The sequence below is a fragment of the Myotis daubentonii genome, chromosome 2 (assembly GCF_963259705.1).
Source record: "Myotis daubentonii chromosome 2, mMyoDau2.1, whole genome shotgun sequence".
Lineage (NCBI taxonomy): Eukaryota > Metazoa > Chordata > Mammalia > Chiroptera > Vespertilionidae > Myotis > Myotis daubentonii.
The window spans coordinates 202,765,552-202,787,662 of NC_081841.1; the positions used below are offsets into that span (position 1 = coordinate 202,765,552).

Genomic DNA, 22,111 nt, shown 5'->3' on the forward strand with positions numbered 1-22,111 from the left:
GCATTTAATGGAGAAGGTGCCCTGGGAGAGCCCCCAGCACAGCAGGCTTTGGGTACCGATACCTAAGCCATTTCCCGGGTATTTTTGTATGCAGTTAGTGTCCTCAGAACAGACCTCATTTTGTGTAAGATAGAGAAATAACACGTGTGATTTTAAGACAGTTTCTGGGGATCTTTTAAGGAGTCTTTAATATATAGCGAATACCATGCAGAAGGACTTTTTCTTAACACCATGGCTTCAAGAGGCCGCTGCCTACTCACTGCACCAGCTCCCAAAGTAGTTGGGGAGAATGTTCTATGAGTTGTGGCTTGGATTGTTGATTTCATTTGTGGAATGCATTCAGTACCCTAGGGCTGGGCACAGTTTTGTGTATGGCAAGTTGGTTTTCAGGACCTCATTCCCTTTTACATCCTTCCTTCTCTCAAACTGGGACACCCCCGGAGCTGTGACCCATCTTGGGCTTGCTAGTGACCTCACACTACAAGTAGGAGGTTGTTTCTCCGTGGTCCACCGTGGTCTCTCAGATGGAGGGCTTCAGCTGGCGTCTGGCCACCTGCATTGAATAAGCAGCCCAGGTATTTGCACACCAGAGTGGCAGAGCCACCATCTAGTCAGCACCCTCGCCTCAGTTTTACAACTTTCCCCTCTGTCTGCAAGCCAGAGGCAATGTCTAGCATCAGAGCATCACTCAGGTCCGTTCAGTGTCTGAAATTGCTGTAGTAACTCTTCATTTCCTGGCTTCCTGCTAGATGGCAGTGTCTAATAGTGAATTAAATACACAATCTCAACTGTTACCGTTATTATGGCTCATCTTTTATTCTTCAATTTTAAAACGTAGTATGTTTTCAAGTTTTATCTTACAAACAGAACATTTCTGAAAAAAATTCAAACAGGTTAAATTTAGGAAATTAAAAAAAGTTTGGGAAGCAATATAATATTATTGATATGTAGGCATTTTTAAAACATATTTAAATGCTTCTTAAATTTGAAATCTAAAGAGTTGATTTCAGCAAGAAATGCAATACCTAATTCAATTAACAGCATTCTGCAATGAGCGTTTGTTATAATTCCTGAACATGAGTTTTAAAAATTAAAAACAACTTTTATATACAATGTTTTTTCAGATATTTATGTCTTTGAGAATGCAGTTTGTGTTTTCAAAAGTTAATGTTGAATTACTAAAAAGGAAAACGAAGATCAAGTAATCCTAAACTTGTGCTATAGAAGTATTTATTGTTTTATATTTCCAGAAATCTTATTTTATGTTGACACAAATTGTCTTGGTTGGTGTTTCTTTAATTGATCAATCTTTCTTCCTTGGAGAGTTTTGCTCCTGGACACCATTTATGGGATCAGAGAGCTTAATTTCAGGACGAAACCTGAGATCATCTGGGCCAGCCCTTTGTCTGTAGGCGTGTGAAGTGTTAGCCTTGTTAGGTCAGTGTTATTTAATCAGGTCCTCATTCATGATTACTTCAGTGATCAAAGCAGATGAGAGCTTTTTATTCAGATGGGCCAAATAGGACAATTGTAACAGGTAACCATAAGCCGTTATTGGAGAAAGAACAGCAACAAGAAGACCTTCGAAGGACAAAGATGAGAAAGAGCCCTGTTCTTGAGGAGCTGGCTCAGTTCTTCCTGATATGGAATCTTCAGTCTGTGCCCCTGTGACCTTTAAAAAACCTAGGCCTCCTGAGTACTTCTCTTTGGAGCTTTATGTCAGTCATTTTGTTTTGTTTGGGAGTATATTTTTATTTAGTTTCTATATGAAATAGATTCACTAATTGAGAGTGTATTAGCACTACGTGATTTGAGTGCTTTGCTGTGTGTCTAGAATTTAAGAATGGCTTCACCTTCAGTTCCGTAATAGAAATGTGAAGGTGTTTGGGCTACAACTTCTGTCCCCCCATTAATCACCTGTTTTGTTTGAGTCGTCACCTGGCTGCCAGTACCCCTTTCTCTCTCATTATTCTCTAGTTGTCTTGCCTGAAATGTGTACTTGGCTGAAGAGGATGACCTTGCCAGATGGAAATCTGCAACTCAAAACACTGTTTACATAAAAATGAGTGCTCAGCAAAATATGAAGTCCATTAAAAAAGAGTGAGGAACACATGAACACAAATAGTTGGTGATAAAGAAAATTGGGTGAAAGTGGAAACTGTGGAACCATCACACGTTTGTCAGGTGCCCAAGGGACAGTTGCAGCACCAAGGAAGTCTGCAAAGGAACAAAGTCGCCTTTTTAATGTTCGACAGTTACTCTGATAGGCACCCAGTCGAGCAGCTTTAATAGTGTCCTAAAATCCCCCAGCTTCCTGCATCTGTCTACTGCTGTAGTAGAAACAAGCACACGAGGATATGGATCTAGATCTCCCGGAATTGGTATTGGGGAGGAGTAAGGCTTCCCAAAGTGTGCAGCCTTGAAAGTCTTGGAGAATGGCTAGGGTAGTGAAAGAGGCATGGATGTAGGTAGGGACCAGAGCACACAACGGGAAACTACATCCCAAGAATAGCAGGAACAAAGGGCATGTGTGGTGGGGAAAGGAAAGGAAGTTAGAGAAGGGAAGAGGGGTCCAGGTAGTGTTGTTTTCTTTGTTTCAAACTATAAGGGAAAGTTTATTTAGAAACTTACAGAGGCAAAAGAAGAGGCCCTGGGGGTTTGGGAGAAAGAAAGGTAAAGGTGTGGAACCTGGGGAAAGAAGAGGGGGAAGGGGAAGATCTGCTCGGTGGGGAGCTTGCCGGTGTTATTTCCTAAACTGATGAGATTTATTCAAGATGTATCTTGAAATCTTGGGGAAGCCATTGAAGGATTTTAATCAGAGGAGAGATAGCCAATCTACACTACAGAAACAACTCCAGCTAAATGGAGAGTGCAAGGGGTCAGAGTGGTGGGAACGTCAGTTACCAGGCTTTTGGAGTAACCAAGTAGGAATAAATGAGGAGTGTTAATGATGACAAGTAGAGTTGAAGGGCAGCAGTTACAAAGTGCCTGGAGAGTTGTCCAAAGGCCCTTAGACCTTTCCATCAAGCCTACCGCATCACCTGTCTTCCCCCGACGGCCACCATCCCAGGGGTGCTCTGAGGATTTATGCATCATAAATGAAAACATATTTTGGGAGAGTCAAACCTACTTAAGAAATTATACTTTAGTGTGAATAATTTAAGTCTGGGAGTTAGATACATTCCTTCTAAAGACCACCTGGTAGAACCTTATGCTCAGTGAAGACAGTCTCTTCTTATCACAAGGACTCAGCAGTTACTAGAGGAGAGAGATCAAAGGAGTCTCCTCAGAGCTCTGACTCCTGCTCTACCTCGTTCCTTTGCCAGACATAGAAACTGCCTGGGGGTGGTTTCTCATCTTAACACCCAGGGGCACAGGACAGAAATCGTCTCTCAGTCCCATTCCGAGACCCTTAACCTACACCTTGGACTAGCCCACATGGCTGAAATTTGAAGCTGGCATCCTCACATTGCGAATTCACTTTAAGATATTCATTTGCTCTCTTCTGTGCATTTTAACTCAAAACAAAGTGGAGAAATGTAGAATTATTTTAGGGTGAAAGTGTTGCTGGTTTGGATGGAATAGCACGTGTAAGATAGGAGTAGTCACACTCAGCTCCAGATCCCTCTCTGGGCAGCAGATGGGCAGCCCCAGGCAGTGCACACCAGCTGCACACACAGTGCATGGCAGGAGCTTAGCTCCAGGTCAGGAGGGTTGGTGACTGAGAACCGTTCACATGCTGTCTACCATGGGTGGCTGTCTGAGCAAACACACATCGTTCCATCCGGAAGGAGCGCTCTGGGGCACCCTCTTGGAGGACTCAGATTCACCCCGCGTGCAGGGAGGAGACAGAAGGGAGCTCTCCTCTCGGGGTCCCATTGCATTGGAGCTTGCTCGCCTTCACGGTGCTCTCTGCAAGCCCATCTGTCTCACCAGTTGGGTGATTGCTGACTTGATGACAAGCTCCTGGGGAATTAATACCATATATTAGATTGATATGCCTCAAGGCCAGGTTCATGGCTGCATGCTGTCAATCATAATTCCATCTACACTAGCTGGCTGTGTTCTTTAGAAGTGGGTATTTAACCACAGCTTGGTCCCTGAGACTTCACTGTATTTTTGGCTTTGGGTATATAACCGCAATTGAGGGTCTTTGGATGGAAGGGACTTTGTAACCTTCAATTCTTCTGTCATAGTTCATACAGCCATGTAAAGACTTTAAAAGCCCCTAGGCTAGGCCTGAGCTGTGTGGTAGCTGTAAAAATATCCCAGGCTACGTCCTCACATTTTCTCTCCATCTTTTGTTTTCCCGTATTCCTGACTCTTGTGTACTCTTAACAGACTGACACTGTTTTTCCTCTTTCTTTTCCACTGATCTCGCAGTCAGGTGACCTGATTTCTAGACCCTCTTCAACCTTTAAAAGCTATGATCTTGGTCAAATCACTTAAACTCGCCAAGACTTGGTGTCCTTATTTGTGGGAACTGAGAATATACCCACCTTGCCTGCTTTAGATGATGGCGATCAGTAAGGTTGAGGGGAGTGATATATCTAAAAATCTTTAAAAAATGATATAGTTTTATACCCACTTATGGTGGTAATGTTATTTCATTACCTAATCTAGGTTATATTAATTATGGCTATAATAAGCTGCTTTTGCATAAAAAATGATAACTTGATATTTCTGCTATGCAAGGGAAATAATGATAGTTAGCTATGAAGAAAAAGAGGCTTAGAAAGATTTAGTGACTTGTCCAAATTTATATTATGTAAAATGACAGAGCCAGGATTGGAACCCAAAGACTAGCTCCATGTTCTATGTAGTTAATAGCTAGTAAGGCCCACTGAGTAGAAGGAGAGGTGCTTTTCAGGTTCTTACAGATTTTTATTACTTTTTTCTTTGGTATACCAACTGACAGAGCTATTCTACGTAGGTTTTTTTGTTTGTTTGTTTTTTCTCTGTGATCCAGGCAGATAATCTGTGAGTGTTGGCATTATTTGGTAGGAATTTTATAGTCTCAGTGTTGAGAACTTCAGAGTCCGACTGATTTCTGGTTGTAGTACTTATAAAGGTTAGTCTTGGGCAAGTTACTTTACTTCCTTCAAATTCCATTTCACCCTTAAAAGTGAGGAAAGTCATTGATTCTTCATGGAGTTGAGAGGATTAAATAAGCTCACCCATGCTGGGTGTCTAGGAAGGGCCTTACTCATAATAGGTCACTCAACAGATAGTTGCAATCTCTTTCTTGGCAAAGTGAGTATTGCTCCTTTGATGTTCCTATTGATTGGGCAGAAACATATTTTATATGAATCAACTTCATTTTCCACCGTGGGAACCATGCCAGGGTCCCCGGATGGTCAAGGCCAATGGGAGCACAGAGGCCTTGTTATCAGTACATCAGAAAGGCCAAAGGCCACTCTGGGCATTAGGCGAATCGGAATGTCCAAGGACTCTGAGCCTGGGAATCCTAATCAGGCCAAGATACCATGAGTGGGTGCAACACATGTTACACTGTGCTCTGCAGTGGCCAGTCTGATTGATGTAACTATTGGCAAGCCTTCTTTGTCTAAATAGTGTGAAAGTAGGTTACTGACCAGCTAGTAGGCTGGAGTATGGAGAGACGGCAGCTCGGATGGAGTGTGTGAAGAAGTCTGCTAGAGAGAGCAGCGGGACAAGAGAGACAGGAGAAGCTCCTCAGCCAGAGAGCTCAGGTACTGCTACGATGTAAGGTGGTGAGTCTCTAGACCAGCCGTGGGCAAACTGCGGCCCGCGGGCCGGATCCGGCCCGTTTGAAATGAATAAAACTAAAAAAAAAAAAAAAAGACCGTACCCTTTTATGTAATGATGTTTACTTTGAATTTATATTAGTTCACACAAACACTCCATCCATGCTTTTGTTCCGGCCCTCCGGTCCAGTTTAAGAACCCATTGTGGCCCTCGAGTCAAAAAGTTTGCCCACCCCTGCTCTAGAGGCAGCATGCGGCTGCTCAAATAATAGCTGTGAGTATAGAGACTGATGTTGCTTTATGGGAAAGATACGTATTTACCAGCCGGTGTCCGGCTGCCTGCCTGTATAGACTTTGCTATAGGGACTGTTCTTGTCTGATGGCTATGTGACCACTGGCTTCTGCAATAAAGACTCGTTCTTATATACCCACAACCAAACATGCCTTCTCCGTCTGCCCTGCCGCTGAGAATTGAGCTGTGTCTAGTGAGCAGAAGATAAAGGAGGAACTTGGACTAAGTTCCTAACAGTTGTACACTAGGCAGTGTTCGAGAAGGACCTGCCCTGGCATAGTCGGATAGGAGAATTGAGAAGAATACATGGAGTCAGAGCCTGTCAGACCAGCAGAGCTGTACAGTGCCCTTGCTGCTGGCTCCGACATCCACTTAAAGATATAATAATAAAAATTATAATAATATTAAAAAATAAGGTAGCAAAGAGTTATTGGACATTTGTGTACCAGACGGTGAAGCAAGTGTTTTAGCAGTCTTATATAAAATTGGCACAGTAACTCTTGGATTAGGTAGCATTATTATCTACATTTTGTAAATTCAGTCATGGAGAGGCTAGGTTAAACTGGTTGGGGAGTTGAGATTTGGATCCCCACAGACTGACTCTTGAGTTCATTTTCTTCGTCACTGTGGGTTGCAGGAATTCCATGGATGAAAGAAGAAAAATGTACTTTTCACAATTTCTTAGACTAAGTCATTTTGTTGCTAAGAGGAGAAAAAATATTGGACTTAAAAGTAAATCAAGGTAGATCCACGAGAGGAGAGCATACCTTTAAGACCAAAGTTTTTAACCTGAATTCTACATCATTTTTAGGTTCCTAATTATATGTTTAATTTTATAGCTGAGAAATATACAAGCAAACTTACCTTTTTTTTTTTTTTTTTTTTTTTTAGCAATGCTCTATAGTTTAGAAGCAGTGGTTCTCAACCTTCTGGCCCTTTAAATACAGTTCCTCATGTTGTGACCCAACCATAAAATTATTTTCATTGCTACTTCATAACTGTAATGTTGCTACTGTTAAGAATCGTAATGTAAATATCTGATATGCAGGATGGTCTTAGGCGACCCCTGTGAAAGGGTCATTCAACCACCAAAGGGGTCGCAACCCACAGGTTGAGAACCGCTGGTCTAGAGGAAGAGCGATCCTTGCTCTGTTCTGAACTCCACAGTGTCACTTGCCCAAGGCATTTGACTTACAGAACCCTGGGCGTAAAAGGTGTTCTGTGGGACTTAGTTCATTTCTAAAACTTTTGGAAATATTATCCATTTCAGATAGATGAAAGTCTTATTTCAAAACTTCCAGAGAATCACATTGCCTACATAACCCACTGCTTTATTACATGTACCATTAAAGATGAAGCACATAAATCAATAGTCATAATTCTTTATGTTGTGGCTGAAGTTATTTTCCTTGGGAGGAGTTGGGGGCCAATGGATCATTATCTATTTTTGATCAAAGCCTGAACTTTTATTTATTTTTTCTTCCTAATTTTTACAGGAGTGGGTGGATAGTCCTTAGGACTGATAATTTCGACTCCACTTCTCTCTTCCTTTGAAACCTAGATAGAAGGAAGGCATTACTTGTAAATGGCTTCTGGAATTCAACCTTCTGGAGGAAGAGAAGATGAAGTGGAAACAGAATTTCAGACTTGAGACCTGTTTGTAGACCTGTCACTGTGCTCCAATGGGCTGTATGACCTTGAGCAAGTCACTTCACCTCTCTGGTTTTGGTCTCCTTATCTATGAGTGAGGACTTCATGATTTCAAAGGTTCCTTTTAAAGTTTTGGGTTTTTACATGATAATCATGAAAGACATTTATTAAGTCTGCACTATGGCTAAAAGATGATTCGTTTATTACAGAGTTTTTTTGATGCTTTCTGGTCTGAAGAATCTCCAGCTGCTCTGATGATAGCTTAAGAAGACTGCATGCTGTTCCCTCTCAATGCCAAGCCAGGCCCACTCGGAACCTCTGATCTCAGTCCGTCATGGAGACCAGGTCCCAGCAGGAATGGCAGTGGAGGAAATTGACACCCAGATGGTTCCTCCACATGAAATGGTCTCAGGCTGTGGGCCGACGAGAGAACACCTGGTAACCAGGCTCGCCCTCTGTCAGCCCACCCAGGGCAGGGCAGCATGGTGCGGATTCAGAGGAGGAAGCTTTTGGCATCTTGCCTGTGCATCACAGCGACCATCTTTCTGCTTGTCACACTCCAGGTACCCAGAATTTGGGTTGTGCAGTATTGATTCCTGGACCTTCGCCACCATTCCTGCCCCACCTTGGTCTCTCCAAGAACTTTACTTTTTGCTTTATCTCTCAGGATCAGGGGTTCCTGTCTAAGGCACTGGAAATTCTTCTTTAACCGATGAAAGTGAGATTTAGTGAGTGGATGTGTCAGGTGGAAACAAAATCAGTGACTAAGGATCAGTGTGTGACTGTTGTAGGGTATAGTTTTAGAGGAAAGTAGAGCTCAGTCTGTCTTATCGGGTCAAATTGGACGGCTTTCTCAAAGTCCCCTATTGTGATCACGTCTGAAAGATAGCATTTTTGAGGAATTAGTGGCTATTTTGAGAACAAGATAGCTGTTCTGCAGAACACAGACATCTGCATCAATAACTCTGTCATTCTTGATGTATTTACCAGACCAAAGATTTTCAACTTTTTTTAATCTCATGGCACAATAAACCAGTTACCAATATTCTGTGGCACACCAAAAAATATATTTTTTGCCTATCTGAAAAATGAATATTATTATTATTATTCATTTACCAATAATAATAATTACCTACCCTTTCTGCCCCAAAGTGACATTACAAAAATATTTTTATTGGTTTCAGAGACAAAGGAAGAAGGAGAGAGAGATAGTGAGGAGAGAGAATCATTGATCAGCTGCTTCCTGCACTCCCCCTACTGGGGATCGAGCCCCCAATCTGGGCATGTGCCCTGACTGGGAATCAAACCATGACCTCCTGGTTCATAGGTCTAAGCTTCCGGAATGCGACAGGAGGTACGGTTACTGGAGCTAAACCTTCATCTGGATCTTGATTTCAGTTTGCCACCAACAGTGTGCTTTGGGCTGTTTCCCAGTCTTCCCTGATACATGGACTGCTTTGCTATTTTTTTTTTAAACACTAAAAATCAATATATATAATGCCGGTGTATTTAGGACCATTTCTGACATTACTGGTTTGCAGGATAGGCAGGTAATTTGCTATGTTGGTAGGGTAGAGGAAGGATACATTTTAAAAAAATCATGTTGTGGGCTCTGTATTAGTGTGCTAGGGCTGCCATCATGAAGTACCACGCTGTGGCATAACCAGCAGAAATTTCTTTCTCACTGTGGAGGGTAGCAGTCCAAGAGCAAGGTGTCAGCAAGCAGGGTTGTTTCTTCTGAGGCCTCTCTGGTTGTGGATGGCCGTCTTCCCCTGTGCTTCACATGGCCTTCCCTCCGTCCTTGTCCGTGTCCTCATCTCCTCTTTTTATAAGGACACCAGTCGTATTGGATTAGGGCTCACCCTGATGGCCTTGTTTTAACTTCGTTACCTCTTTAACAAACCTATCTCCTATGGTTTAGGCATGGGGGGTATTGCTTCAACATATGGATTTTGGGAGGGGCACAGTTCAGTCCATAACAGATCTCATAACATAATTAACAAATTACCTAAACATGTAAATGCTGTGCTGACCTATAGTTAAGCCAAACCGTTGTGGTTCTCTGGAGGAGATCATTCATCTGAGACATTGTTTTCCACTCACATTTAACTACTAGTCTATTTTGTGTGTACAACCTATAAATTCTTTACACACACACACACACACACACACACCCAAAATGTATACACACTTTAACAGCTGATAACTCAATGTTCACTCCTTTTCACGTTTAGTTGATTTGAAAGAATGGGTGAAGCCAGACTAAGCTTTGAACAAAGAAAATTTATCCCAAAGTGCCACTAGATTTTTTTTTAATGGGGTATACATAAAAGATAAAGTTTATGGAACAAAACAGCAACAATCGATGAATTGAGGATGCACACAAATTCCGAACAAAATTCTTGATTCTTGATGTTTGAAATTCCATTGCTTCGCATTATCAGCAGCACCTGGATCAGAATGGTCATCAGTTTGAAAACAGGCATTGACAAAAAATAGTTATTCATTTCTGTAGATTCTTTTAAATTTTGAAAATGAGCTGTATGTTAATAAACATTGACTTTATAATCATTTAAAGTGTGTATACATTTTTGGGGATATGCTGTATATATATATTCTTTATTTTTTAAATTTTACTTTATAATTGCAGAAATAATTATTGAATACATTTGGAGCATTTTGAAGTGAATCTAGGACTTCATATCACTTCCCCTGGATTTACTTTGGTATGATTCCCTAATGATGGTGACTTTTAAAAATTCAGAATAACCATATAACTGTTGTCATACCCAACAAAAATTAACAATAATTACTCAGTACCATCTGTATCCCATGCTGTGTTAAATCTTTCCTGATTATCTCAAAAAAGTTTTTTTTCTAAATATATTTTTATTGATTTCAGAGAGGAAGGGAGAGGAAGAGAGAGATAGAAACATCAATGATGAGAGAGAATCATTGGCTGGCTGCCTCCTGCATGTCCCATACTGGGGATTGAGCACGCAACGCGGGCATGTGCCTTGACCGGTATCAAACCCGGGACCCTTCAGTCCGCAGGCCAGTGCTCTATCCATGGATCCAAACTGGCTAGGGCATCAAAAAAGTTTTTTTTATAATGGGTTAGTTTGAATGTGAGGTAAACAAATCCCACACATGGCATTTAGTTGGTGTGTTGCAAGTTTTGTGTGTATATTTTTTTCCTATAAAAATTTCTTTTGCTCCACCTTTGATTCCATGTCATGGATTTGTTGAAGGAACTGGGTCTTTTGTCCTTTTGAATTTCCCAGATTTTGGATTTGGCTGATTTTGTTCTCATGATTTTCTGTAATATGTTTCTCTATCCCCCATATTTTCTACCACCTGATAGGGGTAAAAGCTGTTTGGCAGAAAATCTCTCCTTAAAGCAATCCTTATTATTTGAAAATAAACTTATACTTCACATTATAGACACTGATGAGAAACAGAGAAAAATTTGTCTTAGGAGCTATATTCATGGCTTTCTATAAGTCATTAAGTTGTTGGTTGTACATTCGAAGTGAAGGTTGGGTGAAAATATAGTTTCTGGCTATGAGTCAACTCTGCTCCATCAAGCTCCTGGGGAAGAGGCGCATTATTATGTTATAGGGGCCCAGTGCACAAATTCGTGCACCTTGAAAGGAACTGTGGGCCGAGAGGCTGTGATGGGCACAGGGGCGGGTCTCGGTCCATCCTCCATGTCCCTGCCCAGCCCCTCCCACCATGGCCCCTGGTCCCCTGTCTGCCAGCAGCCCCATTCCTGCCGCTGCTGCTCCCATGCGCTGATGGCTGATGGTGCTGAGTGATTGAGGCTGGCACCATCAGTGGGTGCGAGCGGCGGCTGCTGCCCCAATTGCCCCTCAGGAGCAGGGGGAGGTGGAGAACCCTCATTTATTATGATTTAATAAATCATAAAAACCCATGATTTATTAAAGCCAGTATCATTTTTTTCTCCTTTTGGAATACTACTTCTACTGAACACTACTTGGTGTTCCCTCAGTGGCTCTTAACATTTTTTTGGTTATTGCATCCCTCAGGGAATCCAGTGGAAGTCATGGACCCTCCCCAGGGAGTTACAAACTCTATATCACATCTGTGGGCATAAAGAAGGTGTTACCCTTGACTGCTGAGAGTGAGAGGACAACACAGGTCATGTCCTCTCTGATATCTATAATAATAAAAGTGTAATATGCTAATTAGACTGGACTACCTTCCGAGCAACCTTCCAGATGAAGCCGCAGCAGCGGGGGCCGAGCTCCTTGCATGAATTTCATGCATTGGGCCTCTAGTATTTTTATAATGCTCTATCAATATCAATATCGCACCTTAAAGTTTGATGAAACGGCAGCACTTTTGGAGAGCAACTATTCCACTTATTCCACTCTGCCCACCTGCCCTTCACATTACTGTTACTGATGGCCTAGCTGTCTGGTGGTCCAGACTATCTGAAATAAACACAAACTTGTTTTTACATAGGAGGGAGCCCAGTGCTCATGGTCCACTTCACCATCCCGATGCCATAGTGGGTATCATTAGACATATAAGACCCAGGTTATGATACATTTAGTTGTGACACATAATAACGAAAAACCATTTGGAAATTCAACTCATGTTCCCTAGAATCTCATCTCCTTTCATAGCCAGGTAATAGCCATGACTCTCATATGATTCTCCTTGGCATTTCCTCTATGAGAGCTGTCAAAACTATTGGTGCTTCTTCACCAATAGTTGCTCTCCAAAAGTGCTGCCGTTTCATCGAACTTTCATCATTGAGACAAAAGTAACTACATATGCCTATGAAATAGAGGAGAAACGTATCTGCTATGTGTTCAGTAGGACTAAGCAGCCTTGTTGGTGGATATTTTGGAGCCTAGGTCCTTGCCCTAATCCCTGGAACCTGAGAATATGTTACCTTGCAAAGTGGACTTTGTGGATGGGATTAAGGTGACACACCTTGAGAGGAGGAGATTATCCGGAATTATCTGTGTGGGCCCAATGAGAACCTTGCTTGGCTGTGCTCAGAGAAAGATGTGACAACAGAAGGAGTGTCAGAGAGATGCAACATTGCTGGCACTGAAGGTGGAGAAAGGGGGCTGTGAACCCAGAATTGTGAGTGGCTCTAAAAGAGAGGAAAACCAGAAAATGGATCCCTTCTTCTCTCGAGTTCCTAGAAAGGAACATCGTACGTAGCCTTGCTGATGCCTTGGCTAGCCCAGTGAGACTGGTTTTAGACTTCTGACCTCCAGAACGATAGGATAATTAATGTTCATTTTTTTAAATGGCTGTGTTTGTGGTAATTTGTTACAGCAGCAATAGAACCCTAATAAAGGGCCTAAATCATCAAGATGGATGGGAGACGTGCAAAAGGCAATTAAATGGTCTAACTCTGGTAATATCTATCTCCTCTTTTAGGTAGTAGTTGAGCTGGGAAAATTTGAAAGGAAGAAGTTTAAAAGTTCCAATTTGCGAGATGGGCATGCAAAAATGGAGGAAGAGCCTACACAACTCTACCCTTTCCCTAAGAAAGATTCTCTGATCCTGAATAGGAAAAAAACGTTGGAAACTGATAGCTACCCCATCATGCTCTGGTGGTCCCCACTGACTGGGGAAACCGGCAGGGTGGGCCAGTGTGGAGAAGATGCTTGCTTCTTCACCATCAACCGGACCTATCTACATCATCCCATGACCAGAGCATTCCTCTTCTATGGTAAGTGGGGCTTTTGCCTTTCTGCCTTTGTTTGTTTCTCTAAAGCTGCACGACTGCTTACTTTCCAAAGAAGAGATGGTGGAATCCCCTAGAAAACACTTCAGCATGCCTGATTTCCTTTGCATTGGCTCTGTGGAAGACCTGTGCATTTAGCAAATATGATAAATAAATAAGCTTGACCAGCGTGGAGGTGGTTGGCTGGGCCACAGGTATTGATGGAGGAGAAGAGATGTTTTTTCTCACCTTTCACCGTTGGGTCCTATGCTTACTAGGAAATAGTAAATTTATGCTTACTGAATTTACTATTTAGGGAGTTGGGTGGATAATATTGCTGATAGCAATTCAGAATGTCATGATAATTGCCAAGAGATTTTGATGACCATAACAGATGTTTAATTGGGCATAAGCTAAGCCCAATGTTCTTTATTTCATTGGTCAGATTAATCAAGAATAAAAATAAAAAGGTTGCTCAGCATCAGATTTCAAGTAGGACTAAGATTTCAAGCAGTGTTCACTGCTCTTTAGGCTGGTTATATGTCATGCTGGGATGGAAGGGCAACCACACCCAGCTAGGAGGAGTTAGTAAGATGGTGGCAGCCTTTAGGAACACAGGGCTCCTCGGTGATGAGTGGGAGGGAAAAGGCTTTCTAGGACCACCTTCATAAAAAAGGAAATTTTCAGTGGGCCTTGAGGGATAATGGAATTGGATTACATTGTGGTTGGAGGCTATTTCAGTATGAAGAATAGCATGAATAGAGGCATGAGGGTAGAAATTTATGGTTGATACATGAGGTACAGTAAGGCTATAGCATAGTTTTGTGTAAGAGAGAGATATAAAGATTGAAGGATAGATTGGGGCCACAGCACGGGGAACCTCAAATGTTGGCTTAAGATTTTGTATCAAATTAGGGGATGGTATCAGGGAGCCACAGGAATTGAATGGCTTTTTAAAAACTAACCCAAAATAACATCTGTGAACCATCCTGATTCTCCTCCATTAAACGTAGCCTCTCTTCTCTAGATGGCCATAGAGTATTTTATATCTCTCTTATGTCATTAAATTGAACAGCTACAATATGCCAGGCACAATGCCAATCACAAATAAGGTAACTACGGCATTTGGTTTTGCCCTGTATGACCTTTTCTTCCCCAGTAGCATATAAAGTTCTTGAAGGTAGGGAAACATCAATTCATCTTAGTACCTACCCTGCTTCCTATATCTAGCATAGTGCCTTGTACATGGTAGGTACTCAGGAAGTATTCATAGAGACTTAGAGCCATAAAGAACCTGAGAGAGTCTAAATTCCTCTTTGTAAAGGTGAGAAATCCAAGGCTCAGGAAGGTTAGGGATGTGCCAGGACTATGTAGGAGCTAGCAGCAGAGTTGCACAGAGAACCAAGGTTCCCTGACATCTGATAATAATATTTGATTGTACACTCATGAGTATAATTAAACCTGGACATTTGGATTTTGGAATTGCTTAGGATGTATGGATTTTTTAAAAAACAGACTGAATTAGAAATTCAGTTCATTAGTAAGATCTGTTGAGCAAAACAGAAGACAACACACTTTTCTGGCTGAGGGTTCCAAATTCTAATTACTGGTAAGTAGGTCACTTAAAACTGCAAATGGGCCTTTGGTGCTGCAGGATTGAAAAAGAAAAGGCAGGGAAAATGATTCAGGTGTCAAAAGCTGACCTAATTAAGGGAAATGGAAACCCCAAAGGATTATGTGACTTGGAAGCTTTTGTAAACCAAAATATTTTTTTAGTTTGTTTGTTTTCTTTGCAGCCTACTTTCTTTTCCTTCTTCCTAGAGATGATTCATTTACTTAATAGAAACACATCTGGAGGTCATAAGGACTTTCACCAGTGAAATATGATGAATGCCGAGTCTGGTTTGAGCCATTTGTGAAATGCAAGGCTTTACCTACATTAACAATTCCCTCAAACAAAAATTAAGCAGTCACAAGTGAGTAAATTATTTTTTAAACCAAAAGTCCATAGAGTTAGCAAAGTTAGTGTTAGATATGGTCACTGTTGTGATTTCAAAACACAACTCTGTTTTTAAACAGTTCTCTTGAAATGTGTGTACCATGGAGGGGTTGGAGTTTTTTTTTTGATAAGAATGAGTGGTTAGGGCAGGGAACTGCTTATGTTTTAGGTGAGCTTCTAATTAGGAATTTTAGTTAATACTAGAGGCCCAGTGCATGAAATTCGTGCATGGGTAGGGTCCTTAGACCTAGCCAGCGATCAGGACTGATCTGTGGGGTGACTGGCGATTGGGGGGCCCCCACTCGCACCCACCTTGACTGGCCAGGGGCCTGCGGGCTGGGGGCAGCTTCTGCGTTGAGCATCTTGCCCCCTAGTGGTCAGTGCATGTCATAGCGACTGATCGTTCCACTGGTCATTCCACCATTCAGTCAATTTGCATGTTAGACTTTTATTATATAGGATAGGCTCACAGAGAGAAAGAAGTTAAGTAGCTACTGAAATGTGTTACTTCCTTATGAATATAAATGTTAGCACAGCTTGATAAAGTCTGAAGGTCATAAAGAGGAAGGACATTGGCTGGTCTTTCTCAAGGGACAATTACAAAACAGCCGTACAACTGGATCCTACGTAATTGGTGGGAGTCCTAGAAGCCCCACCCATAGGAGCAGCCTCCTTGTTCCCCCTACCCATTGGTTTCCAAGCACTTTCTTGAATGCAGTCTCATTTGCTTTTCAAAATAGCTTTTATAGTTAAGAATTACATCTATTTTTATGAAGAAGAAATTAAGGCATAGAAGTAAAGGGCTTGTTCTAGGTCACTTACTTGGGTGGTAGAAGCCAGAAATTTCTCTTAATGGAAAAGTATGAGATAATACAGCCCAAATTATATTTTCAACCTTGGAGAAGACTTAGCGTAAAGGAATGATCAGCAATGGGTAGTATCATTCTGGAGGACTACTTGAAGGACATGAGTTATGGGGAAGGTTTTTAGAAAAGAAGTTGTGGATACAAGAGGAGAGTGTGGACACAGAAGTGTCATGAGCAGAGCAACAGAAATCAGCATTGTAGCAAATTCTGTGACCTGACATGTTAAGGAACAAGGCACTCTGGTTTTGAAAGGTCTGCTGAGTGATAAAGATATTCACTGTCTATGGATTACCAGTTCTCAGAGACTTGTAATAAAATACATTTAGAACAAGTGATAGCAAACACAATAGACACTTCCTTTGTTTCAGAGGACACTTGGGGATTTCTGTGTTTGAGGGCGATAATGTGTAATTAAAAAGAGAGGGATGTAGGAGTGGGAGCCCAGCTGTTCGGACAAGGCCTCTCAAGGATCAGTCCTCTGGCGGAATCCTCACCCCTCAATGGCTCAGATCACCAGGCATTAGTCAGACTAATGACCTGAATGGTGTCGATCTAAATATGAGATTTGTGCTTACGCCAAGAAGCTGACTTACTAGTGCATCTTCACAGTAGCAGGAGTCTTACTGTTCATTATTCAGGGTACCTCTTCCCCAACACCAAGTTGGTTAAAAAACGGAGTGAGAATCATGAGGTTGCTTAGTAACCTTAGAATTATTACAGTAAGTATTTTGATGGTCTTGAGGGTTGGAGGAGATAGCTTGGTTAGCTTCCTCTGTCCCCAACAGATTATAATAATGATCACTGTCATTATAGGTACCTGCTCTGCCAGGCACCCAGACACTCTCCATGTATTCTCTTATCTAAATAATCACAATACTGTGTATTACCCTAGAGATGAGGAAACAGGCCCAGATAATAGCATGCACCCAAACCTGATTCTACAACCCATGGTCTGTTTATCAACGTCTTACTGCACTGTCTACACCAGAGGCTGTAAGCCTGCATCTTTTGGAGATGCTAGATAAACAGTGACTCCTGTTATTCATCTCTCCCTCTTCCAGGCTGCATGCAGGCATTTACTAGTACTCTTTTGTTTACTCATTCATTTTAGACATTTCATTTGTTCGTTCATTCAGTCATCCATTCATTCATGGCCCATATGGTGAATAAGCATGATGGATGGGATGAAATAAACACACAGAGGCTGGAAAACAAAACAAAATAAATTGTTGCGAAATAAAATGTGACTCTAATGCACTGTTTTGGTGTAGCAGTAAATAATTATACTTGTAATAATGCAAGTACTGGCTATTCACTTAATCAAATGGATGAGGAAGGCTGACAAATACGTGTGGGGAGAGGGTGGTAGAGGAGAGTTAAATCTACATCTTCCATAGCAGCAAGACAATAGCTATTATCTAACAGTGAAAAACCAAGAAATAGCATGGTAAGCATGTTATTTAGATATATTTGAAGTGCACATACAGAAGAAAACACGTGAAGGAATGGGAGTAAGTGACTCTGGCATATGGAGATAGGGTGAGGGTGGGCAGGGCACTGCTCTCCTGTGTCAATGGCCAGATAAAATTATTTCACTTTTCTTTTTTTTTTATTTTTTATTTTTTTTAAATTAAATCTTTATTGTTCAGATTATTACATTTGTTCCTCTTTTTTTTCCCCCCATAACTCCCCTCCTCCCAGTTCCCGCTCCACCCTCCGCCCTCACTCCCCACCCACTGTCCTCATCCATAGGTGCACGATTTTTGTCCAGTCTCTTCCCACATCTCCCACACCCCTTCCCCCCCCAAGAATAGTCAGTCCATTCCCTTTCTATGTCCCTGATTCTATTATAATCAACAGTTCATTCTGTTCATCAGATTATTTATTCACTTGATTCTTAGATTCACTTGTTGATAGATGCATATTTGTTGTTCATAATTTGTATCTTTACCTTTTTCTTCCTCTTCCTCTTCTTAAAGGATACCTTTCAGCATTTCATATAATCCTGGTTTGGTGGTGATGAACTCCTTTAGCTTTTCCTTATCTGTGAAGCTCTTTATCTGACCTTCAATTCTGAATGATAGCTTTGCTGGATAAAGTAATCTTGGTTCTAGGTTCTTGGCATTCATCACTTTGAATATTTCTTGCCACTCCCTTCTGGCCTGCAAAGTTTCTGTTGAGAAATCAGCTGACAGTTGTATGGGTATTCCCTTGTAGGTAACTGAGTTTCTTTCTCTTGCTGTTTTTAAGATTCTCTCTTTATCTTTTGCTCTTGGCATTTTAATTATGATGTGTCTTGGTGTGGTCCTCTTTGGATTCCTTTTGTTTGGGGTTCTCCGCGCTTCTTGGACCTGTAAGTCCATTTCTTTCACCAGGTGGGGGAAGTTTTCTGTCATTATTTCTTCAAATAGGTTTTCAATATCTTGCTCTCTCTCATCTCCTGGCACCCCTATAATTCTGATGTTGGTACGTTTGAAGCTGTCCCAGAGGCTCCTTACACTATCCTCGCATTTTTGGATTCTTTTTTCATTTTGCTTTTCCGGTTGGATGTTTTTTGCTTCCTCGCATTTCAAATCATTGACTTGATTCTTGTGCTCCTCTGGTCTGCTGTCGGGCGTCTGTATAATATTCATTATTTCAGTCCGTGTATGCTTAATTTCTAGTTGGTTCCCCAATATAAGATCGAGGGTCTTATTAGTTTTCGTGTAGATCTCATTAAGTTTATCGGCAGCTTCTAAACAGTTCTTGAGAGACCTTAAAAGTGTGGTTCTGAACTCTATATCTTCCATTGACAATTTTGTCCTGTTTCTTTGTCTCCGCATTTTGTTATGCTTCCTTGGTGCACCCCCTAGTGGTCTTTGTTCGCAGTCTTATAGTTAAATCTTGATTGTTGTAGCTAATTCCAGGGAGGGTTTGACCTCCAGGCCAAGTGGCTATGAGAATCAGCTGTGTTAGCAGTGAGAGAACTTCTGTCCTCTAGGGAGGTGCTAATCTAGCCTTTGCCTGAGGCTATCCGGCAAATGCCTCTGTGCAGGGCTTGGGCGGGGCGGGTCCCCGGGGATCTACAGGCCGGGCCGGAGCGAGCAGTTATGGCTGCTCTCAGTTCCGTCCCTAGGGGCTCTGCCTCACAGAGTCCCAGCAACCGCTGCAAACCTCAGAGAGAAAGCTGCCTTCGAGTTCCGACCGAAGCCAGACAGTCCCGCTTCTCCTGTTTGAGTCTGGGTCCCTAAAGACTCGCCTGGATCTGGTGCTCAGAGTCTGCGACTCCCTCCCGATTGAAAACAACAACCGCGCCCTCCGCCGCCAGCCCGCTCTGCGCACTCCGCACCTCAGAATTTGACTTCAGCACTGTGCCTCCTCTGAGTGTCCGTGTGCGTTTCTCTTTCCTCCTAGTTGTAGGACTTCCACTCAGCCAGCGTTCCTGTGGTTCTGGGTGATGTCCCTTCCGTTTTTTGGTTTCACTTTTGAAGTAGTTGTTCAAAGCAGCAAACTCCGGCGTTAACCTATGCCGCCATCTTCTGATTTCACTTTTCAAGCTACAAACAGTATTAACATGATATAAATAACAATTTAATTAACAAAGACATTTTGTCTGAGGAGATAGTTAAGTACAAAGACAGTAAGCACAGTTATTAATAAGTTATCCAATTTCCAGACCTCTTTGCTTTATCAAGATCCCTTTTGGGAGAGTGTTAAGTGTACCACGACATAAATATTTCTTTTAGCTAAGGTACTCATTTCGTTCTATGAAAAAATTACATATTAATATTACTTGATTTTAAATCATTCCAGGTAAAAAATAAGTCAACTGACTTTTACTAGATTTAGTTTGATATAAGGACAAAGGCTTTATAGAAAGCCTCATAATGTTTGATTTTAAGGCTTGTTCAGTCATGGCTGTGAATTCTCTTAGTTTTGTTTCTTTTCTTTTCTTTTCCATTACCATTTATCCCCCCTATAAGCTTTGTTTCTGACTCACCTTCTCCCATCCTTTTTAACCCTCTCTGTTCTTCAATGGCATGTGATTATATAAAGTTTAAATGAAGAGCAAAAGAGGCTGAAAATCTGAAAGCATTTCTCAGGTGAACCTTAAAAATATGAGAGGATCCTAGCCGGTGTGGCTCAGTGATTGAGCATTGATCTATGAACCCAGAAGGTCACGGGTTTGATTCCCGGTCAGGGTACATACCCAGGTTGCAGGCTCAATCCCCAGAGTGGGACTTGCAGGAGGTAGCTGATCAATGATTCTTTCTCATCATTGATGTTTCTATCTCCCTCTCCCTTCCTCTCTGAGGTCAATAAAAATATCTGAGAGGAAGTACAGGAGTGACCAGTGCCAGAAGTCAGGCTTTTTCCTTCTGGCTGGCACTGGGAGGCAGTGACAGGCTTCATTACTGTGGTTTCAGCAATCTGGGCCAATGGACCTGCCGGCACCGATCCAATTCTAGGCAGACTCTCCGACACCCAGGAGTCCTTTGACACAAGCTGGCAGCTCCATTCTTCAGCCAAGACAACCACATCTTTTAAAACGATGCAGCTTTAATTGATATGCTTCTCTGTGCTCTTAAAAATTAAAAAAACAAAACAAAATGAAAACAATGTAAAGTGGAGAGTAAGTATAGCAGACCTTTTTTTTTTTTTTTTTTTACAGATTTTATTTTCAATTCATCTGGCTGGTTCTGGAGCACAGGTTGGAGTCTCCTGGCCTTTGAGAGATGGGGCTGCAAGGGAGAGTCGTGTACCTGCTGGGCAAGAACAGCCAGTGTCCCCCTCTCCACTGGCTTTGTGTTATAGACTTGTTGCACATGCCGGAAATCTCTTGAAATATTAAACATTTTGTTTATTAGTGGGGAAAAAACACCTCTCCAAAGGAAGTAAACTACTAGTAATGATAATGGAGAGGAAGACAAAGCCATTGTTCAGGAACAATGGTTATTAGGCGGAAGATAGCTATTTAAATAGAGTAGGATATGGGATGAACTTGTGGTTTGGATCTGTGTGAAATTCCCCATAGCTCCATTTTTGAAAGGAAATCATATGCTACAATATTTGTGATTTGATAGAATTTGAGAATGTCTCTTGCTGATGTCAGGGTCTGTTCTGCATTCATTTATGCAGGTATATGTGTAGCCATATGCTAGTTGCTGGGGCTAGAGTGGTAAACACACAGGCTCTGCCCTCATGGAGCCTATGAAGCATGTCAGTAGGATGGTAATAGATAGGAATAAGCATTTTGGGTTTAGACAGAGTGACCAGGGAGGCCTCCCTTAGAATATAACATTAAGGTCGAGACTTGAAAGGGGGGAGGAGAGTCCTGTGAAGATAGAGGGGATTAATTTTGTGCATAGGGGACAGCTGATGCAAATAAGAGTGCAGTGGAGTTTGGTAGCGTCAGAAGGAAGGCCACCGTGGCAGAAAACCTTGGGTGCAAAGGAAGATAGTATGCGATGAGATTTGAATGGGAGGTAGGGGTCAGCTGATAAAGGGCTCCATATGACATGGTAACAGGTTTGGATATAGTCTAAGTGCAGTGGGAAAATAGGAGTTTTAAGCAGGGTTGCTGTGATCTGATTTATGTTCTGTTCTGATTTTTGTTTTGAAAAGACCCCTCTGGCTTCTCCATGGAGAATGAATTGGAATATGAAAGTGAAAACAACCACAGTTTCTAGTAAAGAAGTGGAAGTGATGTACCCTGGATTAGGGAGGGAGACAACGGAGAAAGAAAGAAATGGGCAGATTTGCGATGTGATTTGGAGATAGAATTGATGTCTTGATGTCTTAGTGGTATCTATTTTCATAGATGCAGCTGTCTAAAGAGAAGAATTAGCGTGCATATTCATTTAACTTCTTGGCCTCTCTGACACT

General features: G+C 41.8%; 1 protein-coding gene across 3 annotated transcripts in view; it reads left to right on the forward strand.

The window, feature by feature from the left end:
* FUT10 (fucosyltransferase 10) overlaps window positions 1-22,111 on the forward strand; it is a 72,173-nt gene that overhangs the window by 763 nt on the left and 49,299 nt on the right. For 2 of the 3 annotated variants that reach the window (XM_059685440.1, XM_059685441.1), the window contains exons 2-3: window positions 7,878-8,231; window positions 13,093-13,387. In XM_059685440.1, coding sequence (XP_059541423.1) covers window positions 8,151-8,231; window positions 13,093-13,387 — 376 coding nt within the window. In that variant the 5' untranslated portion in view covers window positions 7,878-8,150. Of the gene's footprint in view, window positions 1-7,877; window positions 8,232-10,318; window positions 10,395-13,092; window positions 13,388-22,111 lie in introns of all 3 variants that reach the window. The other variant, XM_059685442.1, reaches the window with a different exon arrangement.